A 17,655-nucleotide genomic window follows, 5' to 3' on the forward strand; every position below is an offset into this window, starting at 1 on the left:
AGGGGCTCAAATCATGAAGTCTGAAAGGGCAAGATCAGGGCTGTAGGGTGTTTGGGGTAAGGATTCCCAATGAACTTCTTCTAGGACTGCCCTTGCTTCCTGTAGAAGGATGTTGTTGTTGTTAAGTATCGTGGAGTCAGTTCCGACTCATAGTGACCCTGCATGGGGTTTCCGGGGCTGTAAATCTTTACGGGAGCAGAACACTTCATCTTTGTCCTGCGGGACCGCTGGTAGTTTTGAACTGCTGACCTTGAGGTTGGCAGCCCAACTCATAACCACTAAGCAGGTGTAATATCGTGATGGAAATAAATTCCTTGGTGCAATTCTGACCTTTTGATCAATAATGCAGTGTTTCATTTTCTTAAAATTACTTCCTAATAAGTTCCCCGTAATTGCCCTGTGGCCTTGAGAAAATCTCTTAGCCCTTTGAAATTCCAAAAGACAGTTGCCCTAACCTTTCTGAGCTGACCTTTATGCCTTGAATTGATTTTTGAGATCTTCCAGCCTTTCATAAAATACTTGGTCCATCCCAGAACTGTTGTTTTATGTGAGACAGCATTCCCATAAACTCATTGCATAGCTTCAGTGATTCAGGAAGATGTCCGCTTGAGTTTTGTTAATAATTTTATATTAGCCCTGAACCCCAAAATCTGTTTTTCCCCCAACGGCACAAAACGTATCCTCTTTTTAAATTTTTTTTCAAGGCACCTTAACATGACTTGTTAAGGGTGTGACTCCCCCAGGCACAACAAACAAAACACTGCCCTGTCCTGCACCTGTTTCACACTTGTTACATTTGAGTCCATTGCTGCTGTCCCTGTGTCAGTCCGTCTCATTTGGGGTCTTCCTCTTTTTGGGTGACCCTCCACTTTACCAGCATGATGTCCTTCAAGACCAAGGGCAGGAAACCTTTTTGCTGCCAAAATTTATAACATCACTCACAGACCATACAAAATTATCAACTTAAAAATTAGCTTCCTATATTTGGTCAAAAATTTAATTATACAGGATCACTATGGGTCAAATCCGACTCAACGGCGCTTAACAACAACAGTGTGATCGATGGCTGGAACTGCGGTTGCCTTGTCAGGGCCAGATCAGATGATTGTTGTTGTTAAGTACCATGGAGTCGGTTCTGACTCATAATGACCCTGTCTGAGGCTGCAAATCTTGACAGGAGCAGAAAGCCTCATCTTTCTCCCATGGAACAGCTGGTAGTTTTGAACTGCCGACCTTGAGGTTAGCAGCCCAACTCTTAACCACTATGCTACCAGAGCTCCTTGATCAGATGATTTGGTGGACCTTTGGGCCAGACATTCCCCACCCCTGTTCTAGACTAAGGCAAAGATATTATTGAGAGAACTTATCTACAGCTGTCCAATGATCACAGAGACATGTTCAGACGTTTTGTTTAGAACAAACCTGTGTGTGTAGTAACTGAAATTTTAGTAGCAATACTTTTGGACTTAGACTTGTTAGTGAGCGATGAGCTATTTATTGTAAGATAAAATTTTCTCTCAAGAAAGCTTTATAGAGGAATGTGTTATTTTTAGTTTGATGACCTTGAAGACATTAAAATTTAGACATGTAAAAAAGCACTTTACATTGTGAGGAGAGTGATTTTCTGAGATGAAAGAAACAAGAACAGAAATGTTTTTGTGTAGCTTCTTATCACTTACTAATATGCACTCTCCACTTATTGTCTGGGGATAATCAAGTGACTTGAATAATTGACAATAATAATGATAAAGAAGTTTCACATTGCTAACTTCCTCTGGAAAGTTCCCTGAATTAGAACGAATCCCTCCCCTCCCCCCAAATTTAGCATGTCTTCCATTGAAGAAAATCCTTTTGTAACTCCAGATATTGATGTTCCACCATCATCTTTGATGGAATGCACCTTTAATTTTTTTCACACTGTAAAAGCTAAATCTGTTTGAGGCAGATCTGTCAGGATCCTCATATAAAGACTTCAGTTGCTAAACTAGGAAAGGGTTCTTGTTATCAGGTGGGTCCAGTTTACTGAACTCAAGAACAATCCAGAAGCCCAGCTAGAGCACCCAGGAATCCCTGCAAATCCCCTGCCCTCACTGTATACAGTTCGTACTTGAACTTGAGTTTAACTGCCTGGTATTAAGTGCCAGGCTGTCTGTAGCTCCTTGTCTCTGGCCTGAAATACGTGCCTTCAGCCTACAGATTTGACTAAAACCAAACCTTGGTCTAAGTGACATGTTGTCAAAAGTTAATATATGTGTATAAATTAATTGAGTTCTACTCTTAAAATTTGGCATTTCATGTATGTTATATACCGATAGGAGTCCTGGTGTGGCGCTGTAGGATAAGCATTCCACCACAAGGTCCTTTTGAACCTCAAGGCCAGCAGTTCAAACTCACCAGCTACTCCTTGGAAACCCTATATAGATAGGGTCGCTATAAGTCGGGATTGACTTGACGGAGCTTGTTGTTGTTAGGTGCTATCGAGTCAGTACCGACTCATAGCAAACCTATGCCCAACACAACAAAACACTGCCCAGTCCTGGGCCAACCTCACAATTGTTGCCACACTTGACTCCATTGATGCTGCCATTTTGACAATACGTCCGAAGTATGAGAAACTAAGTTTGGCCATCCTGGCCTCCAAGGAGCACTCTGGCTGCACTTCTTCCAACACAGATCGGTTGGTTCTTTTGGCAGCCCATAGCACTTTCAATATTCTCCTCCAACACCATAACTCAAAAGCATCAATTCTTCTGTGGTCTTCCTTATTCACTGTCCAGCTTTCGCATCCATATGAGGTTATTGAAAATACCATGGCTTGGGTCAGATGTACCTTAGTCCTCAAGCTGACATCTTTGCTCTTCAACACTTAGCAACAGCAATATATACCAATAAGGAATTCTGGTGTGGCGCTGTAGAACAAGCACTGAACTGCTAACCACAAGGTCGGCATTTCAAACCTACCAATTGCTTCTTGGAAACCCTCTACAGAGTCTGAGAGTCAGAAAGTGTACTTTCCAATAACAGCAGCAACATATCCCAGTAAATTTTTTTTTTTTTTTAAGTTTTTATTGTGAATTGAGTGAAAGTTTACAGGGCAGATCATCAGTTTTACATTCAACAAATCATAAAATCATATACTTTATTTCAGTACAATGATTATAATCCCCTCTATGTACCGTCAGTTAGCAGCATTTCTCTCTATTCATTTTAGCTTTTTTTTTTTTTTAAACACTCACACATATATAATAATTTACACCACCAAAGGGCACATTCTGCAAGTCTGCCTCCTGGACACCAGCTCTCAGTTCCTCTGTGTCCATGAATCTAGAGTCCTCAGCTGCTCCTTCTCACCATGTCTCCATCTCTGCCTCCATCTCTGGCATGGCTGGCTTCTCTGGATAAGGTCTTGCATTCTGCTTGTGTTCTTCTCCCTTGATGGTCCTAGGGTCCTCTGTTTCTGAATTGTAAGATTAACTACTCTCACCTTTTTGTTACAAAGCTTCTACCTTTATAATTGTGACAGTTGCAATCAGTCATGATAACAATTACACACTATTGAATCATAAGAAACTTATCCCCATCTCTTTTAACCAGACCCATCTAGACAAGATGAAAACTATTCAGTGGGGACTCTTATCTTCCCTCACATACTTTTAAACTAAACACCTTCTTGAAACCTGTAAGCCAGTCACTTCAAGCCTTTATCACCCCCTCATTTTAGGTAGCCAATGTCTAAGTTACCTGTCCCTAGCTACCCTATATACAGAGGAGAGAGCACTGTTACTTGATGTGAAGACTCCTTCCCTCTCTGTTGCATAACCACCACCGCCACCTCCATGAGTATATGTCAAGGTCATCAAATTGCAGCAGTTTACCCTCGTTTCCCTTATCAATTTTTTTTTTTTTTTTAAATCTTCCTTTGTTTGAGTTCTGATTATCAAGCCATCGAGGTTAGGTCAAATGGGTACTATCTGCAAGTTTGGGTGTCCAATAAATGTTTTTTAAATAATAAAAGTAAAAAACATTTATCCTTGTCACAGAAACGTTTACAATCATGGTCTACCTTGGGATGATTTTCTATGATTTATGCATTTTTAAACTTTTAAAAATTTAATTTTTTAAAAGTCTAAAAAGAAATTTTATCTTCGTCATTCTTTAAAAAAAAAAACTTGTAAAAACATGTAATACAATATTATCCAATTTACCATTTCTCAGATGTGTCCTTTAGAGATGATATTAATTAGATTTATCCTGTTGTACAACCATCACCATAATTGTTACCAGATTTCCTGTCACCTTCAACAGAAGCTCACTGCTTCCTAGACAACAACTTCCCCTTTACCTCCTGCCCCCGGCAACCTGTAATATTTTTTATTACTTATTAAACTTAAATTCTTTTTTCAGCCAACTATTTGAAAAGGTAAAAATAGCCGACAGAAGTCCTGATGTGGCGTTGTAGAAGAAGCAGCCCAGTACAAAGCCCTTCAGAGGATTGCTATGAGTCGGAACCAACTCTCAGAGACGTAACAACAACAGCAACAACAAATAGCTAATAACTGAAGATTAATTATCACAACTATTTTACCTGTTTAAAAATGGAAAACAGTTCAATAATTAATAACTGGCAGAAGAAAAAGAAGTTTTGAAATGAAAGGGGCATAAAAAAAAGAATGAAAATTTATCACTCTGATGCTTCTTGATTTCTAAGATTTAAATACCTAGAATTTGAAGATATTTATGTTCAGCTAGTACTTGGCCCAAGTTGTCATGTTAACTAACTTGCATTCACTCTCATATGTTCAGCCAGTTTCTAAGATCCTCACTCCCTGCTGCCACACACAAACATCCTTGACACCCACCTTCCAAACTGATGTCTGTAGCATTTGGATAGAACTCAGATTGAAGAGCAGTGATGGATGAACAGTAACTGCCACGATGATGTCAAAGAGCACAAAACTAGAACTTGCTGTGTAACTCTTTACCTTTGTTGTTAAAGTCTTCGCACCACACAGAGACATTTCCTACTAACAAACAGCTTTTAGAAAAAAATCAAATCGTATTTGACACCACTGAAGTACAGCATTCAATCTCTAAAGTCCAGGGTCTATATAGAAATTCAATTTGAATTTCTTCTCACCAACAAACTGAGGCAGGCTTACTGTCTTGGATGGATTTACTGATAGAGCTAAGCGCTGTTTAGCATTATTATTATGTTAAAGATAGTCATTTAGCATGAACCTTCTCTTTTTGTTTTTGTTTTTATTAACAGGACAGTTGGGAAGTGGTGGAAGGATTGAGGGGAGAGATGAATTATACCCAGGAGCCTCCAGTTCAGAAAGGATTCCTGCTGAAAAAGAGGAAATGGCCCTTAAAGGGCTGGCACAAGGTGAGACATTGGTCTTCGTTTATTTGTTCTCATGTCACCCAACTCAGTGTCAAGTTCAGAGATATTTATCTTTAATTTGAAGTTGATATTTGAGACCAAAAGAAGGACTTTTTAGTGGAACATCTTAATGTGTTGAATTTTCTTCCCCACAGAGATTCTTCTATCTGGACAAAGGAATCTTGAAATATGCCAAGAGCCAAACTGACGTAAGGCTTCTTGTTTATCCAGAATGCAATTGAAGAATTCTGAAGGGCTAGTGGTTGTCAGAATGAGATCGTGTAAATCTGATAGTTTATTCATGTGAAACCAGGAGTGCCTAGGCTCTATTGTCCTCGCTCTGGAGGCCAGGTGGGCTCACTTCAACCACCAGGGGGGCGGTGTGAGGGGCGGGGCAGGAGACTCCTGACAAGAACCTACTGGATGTCTCGGGATCTGTTTCCTCAGTGATAGAGGGCATCCTCACAGGTAAATAGCAGCAACAAAACAGGCAGCAGGTGGAGATGAGCTGGTTGAAGGTTATGTGGCGTTCTTCTCTTTAAGTTCAGCCCAGGAGAACTAACTGGCCTTCAGCCCTACCTGTTGTAGGGGTCTTTCTCCCACCTAGCACTTCTCTCTTCCTTCCTTCATCTTCTAGCCTGTTAGCTTCCAGCCTGTGTTCTCCTTTATAAATGAAATTACATGAATTTGGACACCAGAAATGATTTAATGGGAAGCAATGTTGTTAAGCCATTAATTCACTGCCATTGGAGTCAGACTACATGGATTCACATTCTGACTTCCTCACTTAGTGGCAAAATCATTGTTATTTGGCTTCTCTGGACCTCAGTCTTCTCATCTGTAAAATAGTGATAAGGCTTCCTACTTCACAGGTTAAATGAAAAAATGGATGACCAGCACTTAAATGTAGCTACTAAGTTTCCTGATAGTGGTTGTGGAAAGTAAGGGTATAGGAAGAGAGTGTCAAGTATATTACTATTATTTTTAACACCACGATGCTCAAGCTGTCCTCTTGGTGCTTCTACAGATAGAGAGAGAGAAGCTGCATGGCTGCATTGACGTTGGGCTCTCTGTGATGTCTGTAAAGAAGTCCTCAAAGTGCATCGATCTTGATACTGAGGAGCACATCTATCATCTGAAGGTGAGGTGGCTTCACAGTCACTGTCTCCCCATTGCGCTGGGCAGGGGGTATCTGTTGTTATACCAAGTAAGCACATCCCATCCACATGAAAAGTCATTGTGATTTAGTAGCTAATGGTGATGCCTTTTGAATATTTCCAGTCAGCTTCTGAGAAGATCTTCATTCCTGTTGGTATTGGCATGGGATGGTTCTTTGTTGTGGAGGTCTGTCACATTGCTTAAGGTTAAGTATCCCGGTCCCTGCATCTCCTAAGTACCAGTAACACCCCTCCTCCAGTGATAGTCTGTTTCCTAACGCTGCCTTTCCCCCCCACCCAACAGTGCAACCCATTTACTGTAGGTTATAGTATGTTCCCTGATACACAATATAATGCTTACCATATCGAGTTTACTGAGCCCTGTTTTGCAACTCCAGTCAATTTTATATGAATTTCATTAAGATTTTCATATTGCAGTGAAATGTCAGGACATTTTCCCTTAAATTGTGGGTTTCCAAATAGTACCTCCTAACAGGACTTCAAGTTTCATACCCTGTTGAGAGCTTGCCTTTTCCACATCAGATATACTGAATCAGAATCTACATTTTCATAAGATCCCCAGGTGACTTATAAAATCACCTGGGGAAGGAAGTACCCTGGTAAGACTGGAGGCCAGCAAGGAAGAGCTGACTGGGCCTGTGGTGGAGGGCGGCCAAACTGGGTGAGGTTTTGGGCCACGATGAGAAGTTTGGAGCACTACTCACTTCTATGTAGCTGTCATTTGGGTGGTGAAGAGATGACTAACAGTATCAACACCTTTCTCCAGGACCTTGCCAGGGAAATCAAGGTCTCTCTGGTATGCCTATACCGTCTCAAAGCTGGGTGCTGAAATACAGCCAAAAGAAGGAAGAAGAGTGGAGGAAGGGCAGGTAGTATCCTGGCACAGAGGAGAGCCCAGTGTACAGAGCGGAAGCGAGCGAGGGAGCTGTGTATTGTTAGATTTTACCAGTACTGTGCTTGGAATGGAAGAGTATTATGGTTGTTCCCTCTTGTTCTCTTGTTACGTGCCGTCCAGTTGATTCTGATTCATAGCAACTCCGTGTACAACAGAACTAAACACTGCCCAGTCCTGCGCCATCCTCAGACTTGCTGCTAAGCTTGAGCCCATTGTTGCTGCCACTGTACCAGTTCATCTCGCTGAGGGTTTCCCTCTTTTTCACTGACCTTCCACTTTACCAAGCATGATGTCCTTCTCCAGGGATGGTCCTGCCTGATAATAATATGTCCAGTCTATCAGAGAGGAAGTCTGCTCTTCTTGGCTTCTAAGGAATATTCTGGTTGTACTTGTTCCAGCACAGATTTGTTTGTTCTTCTGGCAGTCCATGACATCTTTATATTCTCCCCAGCTCCATAACTCAATTGCATCAATCCTTTTATAGTCTTCCTTATTCACTGTCCAACTTTCACTTGCATGTGAGACTACTGAAGATACGTTTTACCAAGTATTCCTGTGCTTCAGTCAGTAATAGCACAAATTATTGGTGATCTGTCACTTCCTGAAGGAGTCCTGGTGTAGCACTGTGGGCTAATGCGTCAGACTGCAAAGTCATTTCAACTGCAAGGTCGGTGGTTCAAACTCACCAGCTGCTCCTTGGAAACCCCATGCAGAATCACTATAGGTCGGAATCGACTCAACAGCATGTAACAACAACAACATCACTTCATGAAAATGTTTGGTCATGGCTGGAATTCTTCCTAATGTCAGTTTTCAGTGCTCTTTGGGTCTCTCCCTGTTTGTGCTTAGCAAAGTTGTTCATGCCCTTGGTTCCAAGCTCTAGCTAATCTGAGAGATCAGCTTGAGATACCAGGGATAGCCTTAACCAAACTTAACCAAACACCAAACCAGTGCCTATGAGTTGATTCTGACTCATAGTGACCATGGCTATAAATCTTTACTGGAGCAAAAACCCTCTTTTTCCCTCAAAGCAGCTGATGGATTAGAACTGTCAAACTGCTGACTGAAGTAACCCAATGCATAACCCATTCTGCCACCAGTGCTTGTTTGCTAGTGTCAACAAAATAATTGCTGATATGTCCTTCAACCTTCCCTGCAGGCTCGTTTCTTTAGGGGATGTTTTGAGTCTCTTCCCGATGATCTTGTGGGTCAGCTGGTTAGTCTTCTGCATATGCCCCTTCTGTATTCACTGTACTGCTTTGAACATCAATGGTTCAATAAAGGAATTGAAACACACCAGAGGTTGTCAAACATAAAAAGGAATTGGCCTTAATACTTTGGATTTGGGTTGCCCTTGGTTGCCTCACACAGCAATGCTGCCCTCATAATTATCAGTGATTGTCTCTTCTCCATCCTTTCTCCTTATCAGAGCCAATGAAGCCCCCTGGCGAAGTGTTCCTTATCATTTGTGCCTGTTCTCTGTGGCGGTCTTCTTAAGACTCTTCCACAAGACAGTTTACCTACTGTCAGCTCTGAGTAGCACAACCTCAGCAGCGAAGTTCATCTTCTGCCAAACTGAAGGACTCTCACTTTAGATGCTTTCCCAGGAAATGGATGGGATTGGAAGGAGGGTGGAGTAGCTCTTTCCCCTGCACCCCTTTCTAGGGAAGGCAGGATCCACTCACCAAAGGCACTTTGTAAATTCACTTCACTCTGAGAAATTGGAACTTTGTCTCTGGCACACTTAAGCAGAATCTTCCTGATACCCGTTTGTGGATTTTTAACACAATGAATCTGAAAGGACTGCAGGTTTTTCTGTAGCTATTTTCTAACATTTACTGGATGCCATGCCTGGACTGATTTAAGTTTTTTGGGTTTTTCCTTAAGCCGTTTGCCCTCACACCTCTTTTTCCTGCCTTCCCCCACTTGGATAAATGGATTTTGTCAGTCTAGCTGTTGTAATGTATGGATTTGTTATCTTTATTTTTCTGTGAGATGTGGTAGGTGAACGAGTGCCTTGGTTGCTCTGTCATTCTCTTTACAGCCATCACTATCCTGTGCTTTGTAACTCAGATTAGCTTTTGGTCACTTATTTCACTGCAAAAAAAGGAGTCTGAAGAGATCTGACAGGAGGAAAGATGCCGTAGCCAGAAGGGTTGGGTTTGAGAGTGATTTTCTTTCTTTTCTTGAAGGGGAAAGACTTATTGAGTGGTACATAAAGTGACCCAACTATGGGAGCTTCAGTTTTGCACAAGTGCCATTTCAACACAGAATGCTTGGAGAACTTTCAAAACTCTGTAGACCTGAAATTTACCATTGGCCATTGCCAAGGCGGTCTGGTATTTCAAAGGAATATTGGGTGCCACTAATAGGAACTCAATGGATAAATTTATTAAACCCATTGAAACTGGGGGTCTGATTCAGTCTAACTAGGGTGGACAGGCAAATTCTTGGAGGAAGAGGGGCTGTCAAACTGGAACGAAGCAGTTCAGAGCACTGAAAACAAGTCAATGCGATAGTTGTACATTTCTACCAGGGCTTCTATAAGAATCACCTGGGATGGGAAGGCAATCTCTCAGCAGGCATGAACCTGTTCAAGGCCCTGCCTCTCTTGGCTTTTTAGCCTTTGGTGCCTGTCACTCTCTCCCACAGTGAGTTATTGTTAGGTGGTAGTATCAAACCAAAGTGTGGCTGTGTGCCAATTTCAATTAATAGTGATCCGATAGGATAGAGTAGAACTGCTTCCGCAGGGTTCTGTGAATCTTCACGTCACTCTCCTGCAGAGCAGGTGGAGGATGGATTTGAACCACTTACCTGCAGTTAGCAGCCAAGCACTTAGCCCGTCTGCCACCAGGGCTCCTTGATAGTGGTGTAGATAAGTTAAATACACAATGAAGCATGAGCTTTGGAGAGAATGGCTGCTGTGTACCGTCAAGTCAGCTCTCTCCCATAGCGACCCTGTATAGGGTTTAGAGGTTGTCAGACTTTATGGAAGCAGAAATCCTCATAATTCTCAACCCTGGTTGAAAATGACTAATATAATCTTAAGAGGGAGAAAAGATTTAAGGAAGACTTCCTCTGTTCATTGGTCAGTCTCCTGGAGAAATTTAGGTGATTTCTCCACCTACTCTGGGTTCTGTGTTATACCATGGTCTGGAAATAATGGGTTCTTGTTTCTCGGTGATATTAACAGACTAACACTAATGATTAATTCTCAGTCAAAAGAGGAAAAAACCAAAACTTGAATACCTTAACATACATTGAATCCTAATATTGTAGTAAAAACAATTTAATATTGCTCTGTGTTGATTCTAAGTTCTTTTTATGCTTTTGAACATCAGCTATGATTGTTAACTGTATAGTTATCTGAGAGTTCTAGTTAATAACCCATAGTCACAAAAATTTTAAATATGAGCAGTCTATTTCCATTCTTATTTTATAGATGAGGGGCCTGGGCAGAGAGAGGTTAAGTATCCCATAAATAGTCTACAGTCCTGTAATTTAGTTAAGAGTCAGGAACAACAACCCTAGTCATTTATTTAATAAAGTGCTTTGACTCTTCCACCTTGGGTTTTTTTGCTGTTATTGTTAAGTGCTTTGGAGTCCGTTCCTACTCATATAGATTCTGAGGCTTTAAATCTTCACCGGAGCAGAAAGCTTCATCTCTCTCCCTCTACCATGTTTACCCAATAACAAAGTCAAGGTGAATGCATTTTGGCATTTCCTTTTAAGGACCTCTGACATAAGGTTAAGGAGTCCTGGTGGCACTGTGCTCAGTTGCTGACAAAGATGTTAATGGTTCAAATCCTGTAGCTACTTTGTGGGAGAAAGATGTGGCAGTCTGCTTCCATAAAGACTGAAAACCCTGTGGGGAACAGGTCTACTGTGTCCTATAGGGTCACGGTAAGTTGGTACCAACTTGAGGGCAGTGGGTTTTGGTTTGAGAGGTTAGCTTAGTGTGAAGAATGACACAATCATTTTGTATCAAGATTCCTGTAAAATTCTGATTAACCGCATCTGGGAAATAAAATACATTTGAAGAACTTAATTTAGGGATACAAATAGATTTGTCTGTCTGTATTGCATCTTCCAGTAAATGGCACATTAAGTAGTATCTGGAGGGTTTTAAGTCTGTACTGCTGTGTATTAATCAACGAAACAAACATAAGCCAACATAACATTTCCTAAATGAATGATGCCACTGACATTTAGTTCCTCATTCTCACTCTCAGCTGTAGCGTTAGTAAAGACTTTAACAGGCTTGACCTGGATCTGTCATCTTGGAAGTTGACTTACGATACATGCTTTTAGGATATTTTAAAGTGCAGCTTCCTGAGTCTGCCTCTTCACATAGGAGTCTCTGGTTGACGTAAATAGTTAAGAGCTCAGCTACACTAATTAACAGGTTAGCAGTTTGAACCTATGCAGAGGTGTCTCGGGCATCTTTCAGAGCCTTGAAAATCCTTCGGAGCACTTCTGCTCTGCACACGTGGGGTCACTGTGAGTCAGAATTGGCTCAATGATAGTTGTTTGTTTTGTCTCTTAATACATAGGTATTTCTCATTTTTTCACTTTGAAAATATTGGGACACACATACACACAAAACAGTATTGACTTATTAAGAAATTTCTCTATGGCATGGTTGTTGTTGTTAAGTCCCGTTGAGTTGGTTCCAACTCACAGCAGCCCTGTATAAGGTTTCCAAGGAGTAGCTGGTGAGCTTGAACCACCAACCTTGCAATTCAAACTGACCTTACGGTCCAGCGCATTAACCAAATGTGCCACATCAAGTATACAGGTGCTTATTCTTTTAGTATTTTCATGAATATTTAAAATATATGTTTACTAGTTACAAACATTCTTCATAGTTATTAGATATTGATAATCTATTATCAATATCTTTGAAAAGGAAAGCTAAATGTGTGTGTATGAAAAATCATTCTTTTCTTAATATCTTTTCCTATTTCTGTGAGCAAAAGAAATGTTCTTTTAAATAACCTTCACATTCATTAACATGTATTCTTCATGTTAATTCTAAGATGCAGTCTTTGTCAAAGAAGATTAACAAGGTTAAATATTTTAGGAAAAATTTACTAATTCATTATGGTTCAGAGAAGATTGATCTGTAAAGTTTGAATTACTAAAGAGTTTAAAAAGAAGATGGTGTTAAGATTTCCTGTAGGGATAGGAGAAACTGGGACTGGTGAACTGGGAAATGCTTTAAGAGAAAGATAAGAATTTCAGTTTGCCTGGTGATATTCCTGATATCATCTGCCTTCCTAAAAATAGCATAACAATTGGACTTTTTCATAGGTAACATAAATATATAGTTAATGAAGAGCTTTTTTACATTTCACCTCTTCCTCAAACTTTCCCCCCTAGATCACATAAATGTAAAACAAGTAGGGCTTCAAACTGGTTCACTGTGGTTCAACCTCAGATACGCTAATTCAGAGTCTACATTTTAACAATGATCCCCAGGTGATTCTTAGGAGACAGAAGCATCTTGTTCAGGTATAGATTGTGTCCTAGTTATCTAGTGCTGCTATAACAGAAATACCACACGTGATGGCTGTAATTATGTTAGTCTCTCATAGCTCGGGAGGCTAGAAGACCAAATTCAGAGTGCCAGCACTAGGGGATGGCGTATCTTTCTTTGTCAACGCTGGAGAAAGATCCTAGTCTCCATTCGGCATTGGTAATGCTTGAATTCCTTGGAGATCTCCATGACTCTTGGCATCAATTCTCTAGATGTAGTACGTTCATAGTGAGGGGACCTACGGCCAAAGGATGCACCCTTGTTTCTTGGTGGTGGTGGTGGTGTGATGTGGAGTTGGTTCTGACTCATAGCGACCCTGCGTAGGGTTTCTGAGGCTATAAATCTTTATGGAAGCAGAAAACCTTATCTTTCTCCTCTGGAATCGCTGATAGTTTCAAACTCCTGAACTTGAGGTTAGCAGCCCGACTGCTACCAGAACTACACTAGGCCCGTCTTTCTCAGCTCCCTCACTCTCCTTTTGTCTTTTGTAAGATAAAGGGTATTGCATGCCACAGCCCTGGGAATCTCCCTTATGTCTGATCAGTCATGATGGGATTAAGGACAGTGTATTTCCCCTTTTTAAGGAGCTCTGGTAGTGTAGTGGTTACGAATCGGGCTGCGAACTGCAAGGTCAGCAGTTCGAAACTACCAGCTGTTCCGTGGAAAAAGATGAGGCTTTCTGCTCCCGTAAAGATTTACAGCCTTGGAAACCCTGTACAGGGTTGCTATGAGTCAGAACCGACTCCACGGCACATAACAACAACAATTTCCCTTTTTAGCGCTAAAGGATTAGCACTGGACTTTGAACCACAAGGTCAGCAGTTCAAACCCACCAGCTGCTCCTTGGAAATTCTATACAGGGTTGCTATGAGTCGGAACCACTCGAGGGCACTTAACAACATTTCCCTCTTTGGAGTCCTGCTGTGGATCAAGGTCAGCAGGTCAAACCTCCCAGCTGCTCCTATACAAGGTTGCTATGAGTTGGAACCAACTAGTGGCACCTAACAACATCACAGTCTTAAATCCTCTTACTGGTTTGTCACATCAGATCACTTCATGGGGAATCATCCCATAACTGTCATGGCGCAGCCACACTGACACATATTTTGTGGGGAAGTGACCCAGTTGAGTCCATGACAGATTCTGATTCAGTATATCTGGAGTGGAAAGGCAAAGTCTCAGCAGGGGGTTGAACCATGATGAATCAGTTCAAAGTCCTGATTTCTACACCTGCCAACCATCACCCATTTGGCAGTTCGTTGTATTATGGTGGCTTGTATGTTGCTCTGATGCCAGAAGCTATGCCACCAGTATTTCAAATACCAGCAGGGTCACCCATAGTGGACAGGTTTCAGTGGAGATCCAGACTATGACAGACTAGGAAGAAAAACCTGGCAATCTCCTTCCAAAAATTAGCCAAAGAAAACGCTGTGGATCACAATAGCACATTGTCTTAGATTGTGCTGGACTGTAGCATCCCAACAATTGTGACAATGGAACAGGACCAGACATTGTCTCGTTCTGTTGTTCAGGGGTCGCCAAGAGTCAGAGCCAATGACAACAACGAATAACAACAGCACATGTGCCAACATTAAGTGACGGGGACAGAGTGACTTAGATTTCCTTTCAGTGATTTTCTTTTCAATATAACACATTTTAGGTGAAGTCAGAAGATGGCTTTGATGAATGGGTATCCAAACTCCGTCATCACAGAATGTATCGTCAAAATGAAATCGCCATGTTTCCCCGTGAAGCCAATCACTTTTTCTCCGGGCCCACCGTTGCAGACTCAGCCTCTGGCGTCTTTGACTCCATGTCCAATAGGAAGGTAATCAGTGTTTGGCAAGTCTTGAATCTAAACGGAGGGGGGTGGTCTTGTGTCAGATAGTCTCATCTTAGGGGGTGGTCTGTGTCTGAGGAAGGAAAGGTTTGGGGAGAGGAGAAGCTGTATTTAATTAGCTCTGAGTCAGAACCAACTCAACTGCACTTAACAACAAGAACAGCCCATTAGTCAGAGCCAAGAACAGGTGAGCATATGAGGGGAGATTCAGAAAGTTTGTGAACAGATTTCAGTATCTGTAAATGAACTCTTTGAAGCACGCCACCCGCTTTCCCCCATGCATTACATGTAAGCCAGTAGCTAAAGAATAAAATGCAGCAAAATGTAAATGTTGTAAAATAATGTCCCCAAATGCTCTAGCTTTCTCTTGACTAGTTTGAGTATGGTTTTCCTAATCTGGTACTAAACTGCCATGTAGGATTGTAAAATATTCCTGACCATTTATATCATTGTTTTGGTACAATTGTCATTTACCAGAGAAGAAAATAAGGACTACAACCCAAGGTCTCATAGCCTGGTGTGGTTGAATTGGGGAGATGGCCTGAGATCTTAAGGTTTCCTGTGGGGTGTCTTGCCAGAGTCTTCCTCATTAGAAGCAACTAGATGGCTTCTGTTGGTGACTAGGCCACTTTGTTACCTTTACCCTAAACTGTTCCCTCTGAACTCGGTTTCATTTGTAATGTGCTTTTGTCATCTGTGAACAGCGCAGCAGTATATCAAAGCAGCATTCCTTTCAAACCGGAAGCAATTTGTCATTTTCTTGTGCTGGGGAAACAAGAGTCCCACTGTGGTTACAGTCATCAGAGGACATGGAAAAATGCTCACAAGGTAGAGTGCCTAGAAACCTGTCCTGCTCACAGCTCTGAATCTATTGACTTAGCTCTTATACCATAAAAGAATTTGTTTTCTTCATCTTTCTTTGTCTGCATTCTGGCTTAGTATTTACTTTTATTAAGGTGGAACTCACGATAAACCTAAGACACTGGTTGTAGAACTTTATGCCACCATCTGGTGTGCATGTGAAGAAAAATTTTTATTTTAATTCTTAACTTTTTTTGCTTAAGTACCAATGTCTGATTTCCACACTGTACTACTGAACCACAATCTCTAAGAGGTGGGGGTCTGGGCATTTCTCTTTGTTTTACAAGTGCCAAAAATGATTCTGGTACATGTGTAAGATCGAGAATTACAGTTTATAAGTGAGCAGGCAAACCTAAGGGATATTCCTCATCAGTTGTTACCAACCCTGACTACACATTAACAAACATCCAAACGATTTTTTAAATACCCATGCCCAGGTGCCTTGCCTTTCCCAATAAATCTGCTTTAATTGGTCTTGGGTGGAGCCCTGGCATCGTTAATTTTCCAAAGTATCCCAGGTGATTCTGATGTGGAGCCAGCATTAAGAACAGCTGCCATGATGAAGCTCAGTTATTCTCCACTTTAATTAGCTAAGAATCACCATGGGAACTAAAGGAAATCCCCAGTGGGGTTAGGAGTGCTTTGATTGTATTGTTTGGGGTGGGACTTGGGCATATTCAATTAAAAATTTTTCCAAGTGATTCTGAAGTATAGCTAAAGTTGTAAAGATCGATTACACAAAGACACCAGATGGTAGCCTTGAAAATTGTATTTGTCTCCTGTTGAATAAAGGATAAACATGATCACACCTGGGGCCATAGAGACCTGCCCCTCTCAATAACGGTCACTTTTGAACTTCCCCGAGTGACAGCTTGGAGCAGCAGTTCTCAAAATATGGTCCCCACACCAGCAGCATCAGTGTGTCCAGAGATCTTGTTCAGAATGAGACTCAGGCTCACCCGGATATACTGAAACTGGGGCTGCAGTCCAGGGAGCTGTGCTTCAACAAGTTCTTAAGGAGATTCTAATGATATTAAACTTGAGAGCCACTATCCTAAGGCAGGAGTACTGGTGTATCTCTGTGGGTTAATGTGTTGGACTGCAAAGTCATTTGAATCACAAGGTCGGTGGTTCAAGCTCACCAGCTGCTCCTCAGAAACCCTATAGAGGGTCGCTCTGGGTCAGAACCAACTCGATGGCACTTAACAACAACAGTACTCCTAAGGCATAAGAGCCCTAGTAGTGCAGTTGATTAAACATTGGGTTGCTAACTACAAGGTCACTGGTTCAAACCCACTTACTGCATTGTGGGAGAACGATGACGCTGTCTGCTTCTATAAAGATTTATACTGTCAGGAACCCGAGGGAGCAGTTCTTCTCTGTCCTGTAGGATAAACTGTGAGTTAGAATTGGCTCAATCGTGGTGGAACCCTAACGCAGAGGAGCTCTGGTGGCACAGGAATAAAAGCAGTTGGCTGCTAAACAAAAGGTCAGCTGCTACACCCTAGCTGCTGCTCTGTTGGGAAAGATGTGGCAGTCTACTCCACAGCAGTGGGTCTGATCAGGTTTGGGATCCTAAGGCATTTGGGCCTTGATCCCTCAGCAGACACAACTGTGTATGTTCAATGAATAGCAAATTATGGACTCTCTCTGCATGTTAGTGACCTAGGAACTGGTCTGAGAATAGTCTTAGGTTCTCTCAGGTCACTTTGCATTCCTGCAGAGGATCATCGTCGTCTTCTCAAAGGCCAATGAAAAGCAAAGATACCAATACAAACATCCTTTTAGTTGCCTCCGCTGGTGTGTATCGAGACCTTTGCAAGCCATTGAAAGCAGCCGCTTGCTGCAAGATCAGTAATCACAACACTGCTAACAATAGTTGATTTATTGAGTGCTTACTGTGTGCCAGACACTCTTCGAAGTGGTCTGCGTCTGCCAGCTCATTTAACTCTGATAACT

General features: G+C 41.7%; 1 protein-coding gene across 4 annotated transcripts in view; it reads left to right on the top strand.

The window, feature by feature from the left end:
- Positions 1-17,655, top strand: part of OSBPL3 (oxysterol binding protein-like 3) — a 124,223-nt gene that overhangs the window by 35,775 nt on the left and 70,793 nt on the right. For all 4 annotated transcript variants that reach the window (XM_006832205.1, XM_006832204.1, XM_006832206.1 and 1 more), the window contains exons 2-6: positions 5,270-5,386; positions 5,539-5,592; positions 6,411-6,524; positions 14,656-14,823; positions 15,540-15,663. In XM_006832205.1, the coding sequence (XP_006832268.1) occupies positions 5,270-5,386; positions 5,539-5,592; positions 6,411-6,524; positions 14,656-14,823; positions 15,540-15,663 (577 nt within the window). The remainder of the gene's footprint in view (positions 1-5,269; positions 5,387-5,538; positions 5,593-6,410; positions 6,525-14,655; positions 14,824-15,539; positions 15,664-17,655) is intronic.

Source organism: Chrysochloris asiatica, unplaced genomic scaffold (genome assembly GCF_000296735.1).
Source record: "Chrysochloris asiatica unplaced genomic scaffold, ChrAsi1.0 scaffold00006, whole genome shotgun sequence".
NCBI classification, from domain to species: Eukaryota; Metazoa; Chordata; class Mammalia; order Afrosoricida; family Chrysochloridae; genus Chrysochloris; species Chrysochloris asiatica.